This window comes from Myotis lucifugus, unplaced genomic scaffold, assembly GCF_000147115.1.
Source record: "Myotis lucifugus unplaced genomic scaffold, Myoluc2.0 scaffold_45, whole genome shotgun sequence".
Classification (NCBI taxonomy): domain Eukaryota; kingdom Metazoa; phylum Chordata; class Mammalia; order Chiroptera; family Vespertilionidae; genus Myotis; species Myotis lucifugus.
This window is the reverse complement of record NW_005871093.1, coordinates 1,839,951-1,853,406: the sequence shown is the minus strand read 5'-3', so window position 1 is coordinate 1,853,406 and position 13,456 is coordinate 1,839,951. Positions and strand designations below refer to the sequence as shown.

General features: G+C 44.7%; 1 protein-coding gene across 4 annotated transcripts in view; it reads left to right on the top strand.

Moving 5' to 3' along the window:
- The window catches only part of GALNT17 (polypeptide N-acetylgalactosaminyltransferase 17), a 410,059-nt gene that overhangs the window by 190,183 nt on the left and 206,420 nt on the right, over window positions 1-13,456 (top strand). For all 4 annotated transcript variants that reach the window (XR_002829117.1, XM_006088223.3, XM_023753451.1 and 1 more), the window contains exon 3: window positions 3,662-3,828. Coding sequence is in view for 3 of the 4 variants with exons in the window: in XM_006088223.3 (XP_006088285.1) it covers window positions 3,662-3,828 (167 nt within the window). In the remaining variant the exon portion in view is untranslated. The remainder of the gene's footprint in view (window positions 1-3,661; window positions 3,829-13,456) is intronic.

The following is a 13,456-nucleotide window of genomic DNA, read 5'->3' as shown; positions in this document are numbered from 1 at the left end:
TAAGAGACCTCATTTGGTTAGTTGATTGCTTCCTTTTCTCTCAGCGGTTTTCAACCTGTGGGTCGAGACCCCTTTGGGGGTCGAACGACCCTTTCACAGGGGTCACCTAACACATCTGTGTCACATCAGAAAACACATATATAATTACATATTGTTTTTGTGATTAATCACTATGCTTTAATTATGTTCAATTTGTAACAATGAAATTGGGGGTCACCAAAACATGAGGAACTGTATTAAAGGGTCGCGGCATTAGGAAGGTTGAGAACCACTGCACAGGAACAGCTTCACAAGAATCTTCCTCGTGAGGCTTTGAGGAGCGGAGCCTGGTCTTGAATTTCTCTGCAGCCCCTTCCTGCCTGGAGCACTGACTGATGTTGATCCAGACCATCTTTGTTCAGACAAAGGATTGTTTAATGCTTGCTGACTAGTTATTGAAAGGAAATTTGTGATTTCTGGGACCCAGACCTGAGTCTGTTTTGCTAGAGAAAGTGCACAACATGCGTACACACACACACACGCATACCTGCTATAGATTTTGAGGTATTTTGTTGTTTCTGCTGTGTGTCATCCTCTCCTTACTCCCTGCGTGTCTTTCAGTCTGGGACCTCTTCTTTTATCCTCACACACTCCCAGGTTACTCTTACCTGGATTTTGCAGTGGAAAACGTCCGATTCTGTATGTTCTGTATGTTCCATTGTGTAGAGATGGGGCTAGAAGCCAAGCCGAGCTGCCTGCTGCCTTCCCCAGGTTGACCTGCCCAGTCTACTTGGCGCTGGCCACCCCTGGGGTCACCCAGAGAGCACCATGTGCATCTCTGTGGCTCTGAGCACCTTCCTCCCTCAGCTCTGCAGGAACTTGGCAATGAGGGGAGGGGCTTCTGTCATGTCAGCCTTGGTCTGCAGGGTATGGAGTACCAGATCTACTGCCCTAGGGTCATCAGGCCACAGCAACAGTTGTGTTAGCACCAGCTCCTAGGTGCAGGAGCTCTGTATATTCTCTTCCTCTGTGCTCTCTAGTATTTCTGTGGCTGAGAGTCTCTCTCTTTCTTTGTACCATCCACCCTTAATCTCCCTCCCACTCTCATCTTCTGTCCTGTCCAGCATTGGACGTCTGATTGGAAGTAACATATATACATATATCTGTCGATGCTACTCTTTATAGAGAATGATTAAAACTTTCGTTGCCCATCTCCCCAGCATATTCCATGCATCTTCCATGTATCAGTCAGTAAGCCAGGTTAGAGAGAGATTTTTTTAAGGCAAAGTCTATCAACCTGGAGTTGAAAGACCAACAAAAATAATGCTGATTTTCTTAATAATGACTGTACTCCTATTTTCTGCCTGTGGTGAGACCCTGAGGATGTCTGCACAGGAGAGGTGAATCGTTGTAAACCGGGTGAGGTTAGAGACCTGGGCTTGTTGAGAAGGAGAGTCCTGGGTGGGTTCTGCAGAAACGGTCTGGTTGAGTGAAAACTCTGGAAGCTTGGCCAGCGGTGATTAGGAATGTGTAAGATGGAACAGAGGAGCAGAAGGGAGGATGGAGGGGCCAACCAGACAGACTGAGTCTTTTCATTAGATGTTACACCAAATTTTCACAGGGCTCTCAAAGGCTGGTCTTCCTTGATCCACACAGAGCTAGCTATGGTGAGGATTTTTCTGACAGTTTAAAGATGAAGAAACATGAGCTATGTGCCCAGGGCAACGTGTCCAATGTGTGGCAGAGCACTTCTCGCTTCTGAAAATCCTGCAGGATTTACTGAATGGCCACCTTGACTCATGAAGAGGCAAGGATCAGCCCCCTTCCCATCCCCCCTTGTACTCCTCCCGTTCCCCTGAGGCTCCCATGTTTCCCATTTCACCCGGGGGCCCCGTCTGCTCTGGCCAAGAGGCCTGACTCCCAACTCAGGCTTGACCACAGTGCGACCCCATGGTCTGTGGGTGCAGAAGACGGTGCCGGTACAGTGCACTCTGGCCTTTTTGCTTCTTAATTTCAAGGGCCAGAAGCTGTTGAAAACAAAGGAGCAAAGAAACCAGCCCCAGGAATGAGTGCTCAGAGTAGGTGGGTGAGGAAGGTGTGTGTGCTCACATGTATGGGCAGTGAGTAATGGGCTGAGGAGGAGCAGCTGACAGCCTGCCAGGCTCAGGACGGCTGCCAGGGGGCTCTCAGGGACCTTCCCGGTGCCCTCCTCTCTCGGATCACCACACAGTAAATGAGATGATTCCCGCAGACTGCCCAGGAGCCCGTCAATATCCATTCTAATCTCCCTGGCAGCCCCAGAGGTGAATTTACAGCGATGTGGTAAAAATGAGGCTGCATGATCAATGCATCTCTGGACGGTCTCTTCCAGGAGACACAAATGCATATTGCAACAAAACTTTATTTTCTCCCGAAAATTGCCTACATGATTAATATGGCCCGACACAGGCCAAGCTGTTCAGCATAAAAAACCGCCACATTTCTTGCTCCATCTTCCTGCTTCGCTAACTCCATTCCTTCCTCTCGTTGCGTGTGTTTTGCTCTCACACTTTGTGCTCTACAGGGGGAAGGGGAATGCGAGATCCGGATTCCAGTCCACGTTGTTTCTTCTTGGTATTTCCAGTGTGGCTCAGACTAAGCGTGGAACCAAATGCCCAGTGTGTGGGTGCTCCTGGGACTGAGCCACGCAGAGCACGTTCTCTGGGCATTCTACCATCTCTAACGTCACCAGCTCTCTGCCCCCGAGTCCAGCCTGGATGAAAAGGACTCTCCCCTTTCGCCCTGTCTTTGGGATGGGGAGTGGCTAGGTCATAAGAGGGAGGATCTCTGAGGCAGGTGGTGCCACTTCCTGTCCTCAGGGAGGTTTTAGGAAGAAGAGGTGGGGTGTGTCAGGCAGCACACTCCTACCTACACAGGCTGAGGACCCGCTTCCTTGATTATGATGATTTGTATGTGTGTTTTATGTCTCCTAGAGTGTAAGCTCCGTGAGAGCAGGGGTCTCCTGTAGATCTCTTAGTATGGGTTCCCCAGACACTGACCCTGAGACAAAGAGGTGAGTGCATTAGTCTATTTGGGAAGTAGAGAGGGGACTGGGGATAGAGGACTGGGAAGGGAAGGCATCCCCAAAGGGGGTGTCATGCAGATTGTTACTGTGTGTGACAGGAACTTCATCTCAGGAGGACCCTGGGAGCCAGTATAAAACCCACCCCTCAGAGTCAACCTGCTCCAGAGCTGAGGGAGTCGAGTGTTTATGCATCAACCCCCAGCAGTCTCTGGATGAGAGCTGATGGGGGTGGGTAACTGCTTAGGTGGCATCGTAACAGGTGAGCCCCAGACAAGGAAGTGCAGGTGCCTGGAGTAGACAGTTGGACAGGTGGGCACTGACGAAACCAGGTGGTACATGTGGGCACAGTAGCCTGTGGTCTGGCAGATGTGTGCCCAAGACTGGTGCTTCCCATTCGTACAGGGTGGTGAATTTGGGATAAATGGGGCTGGATCCCTTAACCCTCTCCTCCTTAGGTTCTATTCTCAGTTCTTAACCAAGAGAACCAATTGGTACAGGGAACCAATGGTTCACGCATCGGGAGGATGTGTACGAGGATTGGGCGGACGTCCTTACTGTGTCCAGCACAGCACGTGTGTCCCTCCTTCCTGACTTGGCTCTCCCTGCTCTCCTCCCCAGGTGTAAGGAGCTGAAGTACTCCAAGGAGCTGCCCCAGATCTCCATCATTTTTATCTTCGTGAACGAGGCCCTGTCGGTGATCCTGCGGTCGGTCCACAGCGCTGTCAACCACACGCCCACACACCTGCTGAAGGAGATCATCCTGGTGGATGACAACAGCGATGAAGGTATGGGGGTGGCCGGCCCAGGGGTTTCTTAGAGAGGAAGATGCAATCTCACAATCTCAGCAGGGGAAATGCCTCTTCATTCCAGTCCCAGCCCAAGTGTCTCTGTCTTCTGTTCCTGGGGCGTATCCAGGGAATGGGGGAAGTTTGGAGGAGGAAGTCCAGGTAAACACTGGTTCATTAGTCCACGAGTCCTCTAGGGCTCTGAGAGTAAGCGACTGGTGATGTATCTAGACTAACCTTAATTTCCCCTCTTCTTATTAATAAAGCAATTAATAATTTGAAGGGCTGAATTCCTCCACACACACCCTTTCCCAGGAGGTGAAAGAACAAGGGAAATTCTGTCCTGTGATGGGAAGTCCTCCCACCTCAGAATTTCCCTCTGGGCCACTGTGCCCACAATGACCGTGGATAGAAATGAGCAGAGTTTGCAGGCCTTTTGGAGTTGAGCTCTGTTGGGAATGGTGGCTTAGTTTAAAAACATAAAACAAGCAAATACTGGACGGCAGCAGCAGAAGTTCTTTGAGGTCCTTGGAGATGAGAACCTGGTGTTGAGGTGGTGAGGGGGTTGGTTTGGCTAATTGTGCCTTTGTGTTGGCGGGAAGCCTGCAGAATCCACTGTGCTCACTGCAGGGAGAGAACCCACAGCAGGTGACAGACAGAAAGCCAGCCAGGAGGCTTATCTTCTGAGCAACTGTAGGATTAAGGGGCAGCTGAACGCCTTGCTCTCAGCATACTGAGTACAGACGGGTCATCCTGTGAGCTCCTGGTCGGGAGAGGCAGGACGAGCCACAGGCCCTGTTTGAAACCTGATTATCTTGGGGCGCTCCGGGTGACCCTATCACATTTGATTGGCCCAAGGGCTGAAGTCCCCCTGCCCCTTCTGAACCGGCATTATAGCAGTGTGCCCTCAGGGCACTACTCTCTGGTGGGGGGTCCTCTAGATTTGGAGGACAGATGGGTCATTTGCTGAATTTTTCACATCCCTATTTTTCTTTCTTGACCTCTGGCTATTTCATTATCTATAGATTTTTTTAAAACTGACATTGAGCCTTGACCTATGAACCAGGAGATCTCGGTTCGATTCCTAGTTAGGGTACATGCCTGGGTTGCGGGCTCGATCCCCAGTAGGGGGTGTGCAGGAGGCAACCAGTCAATGATTCTCTCTCATCATTGATGTTTCTATCTCTCTCCTTTCCCTCTGAAATCAATAAAAATATATTTTTAAAAAACTGACATTGAGAGTCTTGTTGTGAGAAGGAGGCTTGCTGTTTCTTGAAGCCTCTAAGTCATCTGGCAGAGCTCTGCCTGGCTGGCTTACAGCGTACCTCTGCAGCTGCTCTGTGTGCCCAGGCAAACCTCTGGCTTCAGCAGGACTTTCAGGCTACACCCTCCTCACTCCTGGCTAAGTCCCACTCCTTCCCCAGGTCTCCCATGTGTGTCACACCCTCTGAGACTTTGCCGACACCCTAAGTCCCTGCTCTGTGCTGCTGTGACCCCCTGTACCCTACCGGAGCCCATGATACCGCCGTGACCTGCATATCCTCACTTCAAGTTCTGGGCAGGACTTTGTCCCACAGGCCTGGCTGGTTGCTGACCCGTGGTTAAGGGGCTAGCAGTGGAGTGGCTGGAAGTGCCACTCAGAAGAGCAGGTCAACCAGAGAAGAGAGGGAACTGAGAACGGGGTGAGGACTCACTGCTAGTGGGGGTCCATCTCCCAGAAAAATCTCTGCAGAGCCTGGCCAGAGAGGAGGGAATGGGGTCTCCAGTAGATGCCTTAGCTTAGGTTCCTCCAGACACAGACCCTGAGACAGAGTTGAATGCATTAGCTCATTTGGGAGTTGAAGAGGGGACCCGGGAAGTAAGACGGGGAGGGAAGGCACCCTCAAAGGGGGTGTCATGCAGATTGTTACTGTGGGTGACAGGAGCTTCATCCTAGCGGGACTCTGGAGCCAGTGTAAAAGCCACCGCTCAGAGTTAACCTGCTCCAGGGCTGAGGGAGCCAGGGTGTCTGTACACCCTTAGCATCAGATGCTTTCCCCTGGGAACCTTCTGGAGCCCCACCCTGGAGGATGTTCAGTTTCAGGAGTTCAGGGGTGGGGCAAAGGGGTTTGCATTTCTCACAGACTCCTGGGTGATTCCCCTGGTGCAGGGACCACACTTGGAGAACTACTGAGTTAAGTACTGTTTCAGTACCGTTCACACTTCAGGTTTCGTGAAGATGGTCAGTGGGTTAGAACAAGCAGGAAGAGGTATTTGGTCCATTCTGACCATAACGTTAACTCCCATTCATCTTTCCCTGTCCTCCCCAGTACCTAAGGCAGGGGTGGGAAACCTTTTTTTCTGCCAACAGCCATATGGATATTTATAATATCACTACTGGCCCAGTGCACGAAATTCATGCACATTAAAAAGGAATTAATTAGAGGAAATATTTTAATATTGCTATTTGCCCTTTCTCTATAATAGAAGTGTCAGAGATGGAAGAAAATTAGTAAAATGTATATCAAAATCTCCCTCCTGTCAGAGTCTGGGGCACGCCATGGGACCCAGAATCGAGTCCCTGCCCACCTGCATGCACCTCGAAATCACAAGACCCAGATCTGGCTGGCCCCACCACCGTCAAGCCCCACAGGGCGGGGGGGCACAGCCTCAGGTCCCCAGTCAAGCACCGCTGGGTGGGGGGTGCAGTGGGCGTGACAATCATTTGCATATTAGCTCTTGATTATATAGGATTCCAGGGTCATGCAAAATTATCAACTTAAAATGTATTACCCTGCTATATTTGGTCAAAAATTTAATTAACTCGGCCCTAATGCCTTGGCAGAGCCAGACCAAATGATTTCGCAGGCTTTATTCTGCCTGCGGCCCGGACATTCCCTACCCCTGGCCTACAAGACCAGGAGTGGACTACATTAATGCTATTTTTCTGTTTTTTTGTTTGTTTTTTCCTGACTGGGAAGGGAAGGCACCCCTGTACTTTCTCTTTAATGGGAAGAGAAATTTAACATTTTTTTTCTTTATTGAGGTTTTCCTTGTGACTAGTATTATTGAGTTTTGTAAATGTTCTGTATACACTTGAAAAGACCCCCACACTGTAATCATGGAATTGAATTCCTGCCAGACATCAATTATGTGTATTTAGATAGACTCTGAGTTTTTCTTCTTACGTCTCTTTGATAATGGTGCTTTAACATCACCTTCTACAATGACTGTTCCTTCCCGTGTTTTTAATAATGTTTGATTTCTGTATCTTGTCCGTTTCTTTGGCAACATAGATTTGTATCTGCATGGCTTCATTGTTAGTGGTGGCTGTTACCATTATGTAATGTTCCCTTTATCTTCAAAAATACCTTTTTTTTCTTGCCTTGCATTTACATTGTCTAGCATTAATATTTCTTATCCCTGCTTACCTTCTGTTTCGAGTTTGATTAAAACATTTTCCTCAGCCTTCCCATGTTTCTGATCTTAAAAGTAATACATGCTCTTTGTAGGAAAATTTGAATGTATCAAAAAGCGCATCTAATTGAAAAAAAAAACACCAAATACTGTGAGACTAGCCAGCAGCAACTGCTCATTTGTCCATGTTCGCACCCTCTTTTTAATGCACATTTGACAAAGTTACGATCCTATAGTAAAAAGAAGTTAATGTTCTCGTTTCCCCCCTGAACATTGAAGCACATTTCCCTTTTTATTAAAAAGGCTCTGGGAACATCATTTTAATGAAGGTAGAATGGTCTGTTCTCAGGCTGGTCAACACTGGCGCGGGTGGAAACAATAGCGCCTCACTTCCATATGTTATCACATCCATTCAAGATAAAAGACTTTTTCAGAAAAAAAAGAGAAGGAGGAGGAAGATGAGCAGGAGGAGGAGAAGGAGAAGAAGGTAGGTTCAGGGAATGTGTCAGCATTGGGACACTGGATAGTTCCTCCACTGTGTATGTTCTGATGATCCTCAAATCCATCCTCCCAGCCCAGAGCAACTCAGCCTCTCCCACAAGCTCCACACCTGTATCCTCCGTCTTCTAGGTGGCGGCTCAGGGTCCCTCTGAAACCGTATGCTCACTGGGTCCAATGACTCACCACCTTCCTATCAGTCTCAGAAAACTGTTTCTTATCATTTACTTCCTGTCTCATTGAAGAGCTTCACCTTTTTCTCAGTTATCTCGTCATCAAAGCCTGGAAGTCTTTACACGCTCTTCCTCATCCCTTTCCCAGTAGCATCTGGTTAGTTACTGTTGAGCGGGGTCCTACTTGGCCATATCCCAAGCCACTGGCTTTTTGTTCAGGCCTTCAGCATTTTTTGCCTTGAAATTTGTTTGAGGGGTTAAGGGCACACAGATTTATGATTATTATAATTCTTGACACACCCCATAACTTTTGTTTACTATCCCTTGTTTTAATTGAGATATAATTCACATAACATAAAATATACCACTCTGTGGCTTTTCAGTATATTCACTATGTTTTGCAACTATTGCCACTAATTCCAGAATATTTTCCCAAAGGAAGCCCGGAATCTCTTAGCAATCTCTCCCAATTGCTTGGGCAACCATTGAAATACTTTCTGTCTCTATAAATTTACCTATTCTGGACCTTTGACATAAATGAAATCTACAACATGTGGCCTTTTGTGTCTGACTTCTTTCACTTAACAATGTTTTCTATGTTCATCCATGTTGTAGTACATATGAATACTTCATTCCTTTTTATGGCTAAATAATATTTTGTTGTATGGATATGGCATAGCTTACTTATTCATTCATCAGTTGATGGATATTTGGGTTGTTCCCAGTTTTTGGCTATTAGGAATAATACTGCTATGAATATTCATAATATTTTAAAAATTTATCTTTATTGTTGAAAGTAGTAGAGATGTCCTCCTTTTCCAACCCCATTGACCTCCTTCACCACAACCACTGCCCGCCCCCCCTCCCCGCCACCACACCAGGCCTTCACCACTCTATTGTCTGTGTCCATGGGTTATGCATATATGCATTAGAAGTTCTTTGGTTAATCTCTCCCTACCCACCCACCCACCCCTGCCTTCCCTCTAAGATTCATCTGTCTGTTCCATGCTTCTATGTCTCTGGATCTATTTTGTTCTTTAGTTTATTTTGTTCATTAAATTCCATATATGAGTGAGATCATGTGATACTTGTCTCTTTCATTGGCTTATTTTGCTTAGCATAATACATTTTTATGTGGACATGTTTTTAATTTTCTTGGGCATATACCTAGGAGTGAAAATTGCTGGGCCATATGATAAATTTATGGTTCATTTTTTGAGAAACCATCAAATTGTTTTTCACAATTGACTGTTTTCACAGCACTGGAATCATTTCACATTCCTACCAGCAATGTATTAGGGTTCCAATTTCTCCACATTCTCACCAACATTTATTTTCCCTCTTTAAGTTATGCCTAGTGAGTGGTATATTGTGGATTTATTTGCCTAATGACTAATTATTTTTAGCATCTTTTTATGTGCTTATTTGCTATTAGTCTATCTTATTTGGAGAAATGTCTATTCAAATCCTTTGCCCATTTTGAAAATGGATTATTTGTCTTTTTGTGTGAATTGTAATTGCTCTTTACATATTCTGGGTCTGCACTCTTATAAAATATATTCTGTATTTTTTACAGATACATCTAAACATTTTCTTCCGTTCTGTGGGTTGTCTTTTCACTTTCTTCGTAGTGTCCTTTGATGCACATAGTTTTTAATTTTTATCAAGTCCAGTTTGTCTCTTTTTCCATTGGGTGCTTGAGCTTTTGGTGTCGAATCTAAGAAACTGTTGCCTAACCCAGAGTCACAAAGATTTACACCTATGTTTTCTTCTAAGAGTTTTATTGTTTTAGCCCTTACATGTAGGTCTTTACTGATTGTAAGTTAGTGTTTGTATGTGCTTTGAGTTGGGGGTTTGAATTCACTTTTTCTATGAGGATATTTAGTTGTCCTGGTACCATTTGTTGAAAAGATTATTCTTTCTCCATTGAATAGTCATGGCACCCTTATCAGAAAGCAATTGACTATAAATGTGAGGAGAGTTTATTTCTGTACTCCAATTTCTGTTTCATTGATGTATGTGTCTATCCTTGTGCCAGTACCACACTATCTTGATAACTATTCCTTAGTAGTAAGTTTTAAAATCAGGAAGTGTGAGTCTTCCAACCTTGTTCTTTTTTTTCAAGATTGTTTTGTCTATATGAGTCCTGAGTATTGACATATAAAATTTAGGAACAGCTTGTCAATTTCTGCAAAAAGGCAGTTGGAATTTTGTTAGGGATTGCATCATATCTAAAGGACAATTTGAGGAGTATTGTCAGCTTAATAGTATTAATGCTTCCAATCCATAAACATAGAGTGTCTTTCTCTTTATTTAGGCCTTCTTTGATCTCTTTTGACAATGTTTTGTAGTTTTCAATAAACAAATCTTGCACTTCTTTGGTTAAATTTATTATTAAATATTTTATTATTTTTATGCTATTTTAAGGGAATTGTTTTCTTAATTTTAGTTTTGGACTGTTCATTGCTAGTGTATAGAGATGCAACTGAGTTTTGTACATCGATCTTATATCCTTCTACTTTTCTAAACTTCTTTATTAGCTCTAGTAGTTTTGTGTGTATGTATGTATTCTTTAGAGCTTTGTACATATAACATCATCCCATCTTCAAATAGCGATACTTTTACTTCATGGATGCCTTTTCTCTCTTTTTTCTTTTTGTTCAGTTTCCCTGACTCCTTTATGTTTTTAAATGTGCTTATTAATGAATGCTTGTTAACCTACCAGGTCAAGAACAAGAACATTGACCTATGAGCTGTCCTAAGAGTTTCCAAAAGCCTCTCTGAAAAAGACAGCTAAGTCATGAGAGAGCTCAGGGAGTCATGGGGCTCATTCCAATGGGGGCATCTGGCAGGGCTATTGTGTGAATCCAGCACTGGGTATAAAGCAAAAGTCTGGACAGATGGAATGGCTGCTCTGTGATTTCTTCCTCTGACCTCCAGGAGGAGGTCAAAGCAGGTCAGACCTCAGGGATGAAATGAACATCCTCAACTGATCCGGGCAGCAGGCATGTAGAGAGAGCTCCAGTGTAGTCAGCCTGTGTTCAGAACATCCAATGACAGGGGAGAATGGGGACAATCCGTCCTCATTTAGACATCATTTCATTCATCAGGACAGCAGAAATGACCAAGATTCAGTGTTGGTGAGGATATACCATAGAGGAAAAGACACTTTCATGTTCTTTTGTGGGCCAGTACCACGTATCTAAGAGAACAAATTATTGGTTCGTATTAAAAGTTCGTGTCTCATTCAGACAGCCTGTCCTTAAAGTGAGGTAAGTTTGCAGGAGAGATCATAATTACAACCATCGACATGTCTGCCCTAAGGCACACTGTCTGCTGTGGACATGTGGCTGCAGCGCCTGTGCACCCTGGTCACCGGGGGTCCTCCGCCTTCCTCCTGGGCAGCTCCCTCGCTACTCTCCTGGGCAGGATTCCATGCCCTTCTTTTTCTTGGTTTACATGCTTATTCTGGTGAAACGCACAACTGGAAGCTTCTTTAGAAAGTCTACCAGGAAGATAAAAATCTTTTGAGATCATCCATGTCTGAAGAAAGCTTTGTGCTTATCTTCTACTAGAGGCCTGTTGCACGAAAAGATTCATGCAATAGGCCTTCCCTTCCCCTGGCTGCCAACACCGGTTTTCCTCCAGCACCCAGGACCCAGGCCTTCGCTCCGGTCAGAGCTGCCTTCAAGCCTTTGCTGCTCCCGCTGGAGCCGCCTTCAAGCCTTCTCTGCTCTGGCCAGAGCCGCCTTCAGTCTTCGCTCCGCTGCTTCATGCCTACGTATGCAAATTAACCGCCATCTTTGTTGGCGGTTATTTTGCATATCTCGCTGATTAGCCAATGGGAGGCGTAGTGAAGGTACGGCCAATTACCATGTTTGTCTGTTATTAGATAGGATGTGAATGGTGGCCTGGTTGAGTTAGGTATCACCTTCTTGCAGAATTTTGATGGTTTTGCTCCATTATCTTCTTTCAAAAATTTTTTTTAAAAGAATCAACAGCATTCAAATTCCTGATCCTTTGTATGTTTTTTTTCTTTCCTTGAAGCCTGTGGAATCTTCATTTCCCCCTCCCCACCCCCACCCTCCCTGAGTTTTGGATTTCACAATGATGAATGGATCAATTGGGGTGGATCAACTGGAGTGGATCAATTATCATTCACTGGGCTGGGCATTTAGTGGCTTCAGTCTGGAATCTAATGTATATCAGTTTTTTGAAAACTTCTTGGGATATTTAATTGACAGTTCCTCCCCATTTTTTCTATTCTCTCTTTCAGCATCTCCCATTTTCTATTATTAAATCTCCTATATTGAACCTCTAACTTTCTTATCTCTTCTTTGCTATCGTATCATTTCCTCTGCTCTGTCTGCTTTCTTCAATTTTATCTTTTTTCCTTCTATTCAGTATTTTTTTTATTTCTGCTTTCATGAGTTTACTTCCAAGTGCTCATTTTTATTCTCTGAAAGTTCCTTTTTATAGCATATTGTTCTTATTTAATGGAAACAATATATTTTCTTATCCCTTGGAGGATATTAATAATGCGTTATTTTGGGTTTGGTTCTTAGTTTTTCTCCCTGAATAGTTTGTTCCCACAGTTGCTTTTTTTCTTTTTGTTGTTTAGTTTCTATCTTCCATGTTGAATGCTCTCCTTGGATGCCCAGTGAACCTGTTGTCTGTACATAATCTCTTCAAGGTGATTCGACAGCCCCAGGAGCTGGGCAGGCAGAAATGGAGAGTTAATGAGTATAGTTTGCAAGTTGAAAAAGTTCTGGAATTGGATAGTGGTGATGATTACACAACAATGTGAATGTACTTAATGCCACCAAACTGTACACTTAAAATGATTAAAATGGAAAATTTAACATTGTATTCTATCTCCCTCTCCCTCCCCCTCCCCCTCCCCTCCCCCTCCCCCTTCCCCTCTCCCTCTCCCTCTCTTTCTGAGCTTGGGTTGGGCTTCCTGGTTTGGACCACACAAGTGTCTGACACATCTGTCACTTTGGTTACCCTGTGCATCTGCTTTCCAGCTTTCCCAGTGTTGTGGCTGGTATTTCTTGTGTTTTCCCTGATCTGGAATGTTATGGGTTCATTTTATTTTTTAAATCCCTTTCCTGTAGTTTTCAGTGGCTTTTGAGTAGGGGACGTGTCTGATTCATGAGTTAAACTCATTATCTTATCCTGAAAGTTCCATGTTCATTTTTAAGAATTTGTAATATGAAGTGATTCATCTTTCTCCGGATATGTGGTACTGTCCTACGAGAAGTGTATGCAAGTGTATCCTCTGTATCCTCACCAACACCGGATCTTATTCATCTTTGTCCTCTTCGTTGTTCTGAGGAGTGAAGAATCACACATTATGTTTAAATCTGCACTTTTAAAATATTGCCTTCTTTGTGCTTTAGCAATAGGATGTGGTGCAAAAAGTGGAATCAAATCCTGTGTGATGTTGGCCAAGGTACTTACCTTTTCTGATCTTGAATAAATTGGGGATAGTAGTGGCTTTTCTGCAGTGTTTAAATTGTGAGGTTTAGAGATAATACTTGCAAAAGCCCATAGTTCAA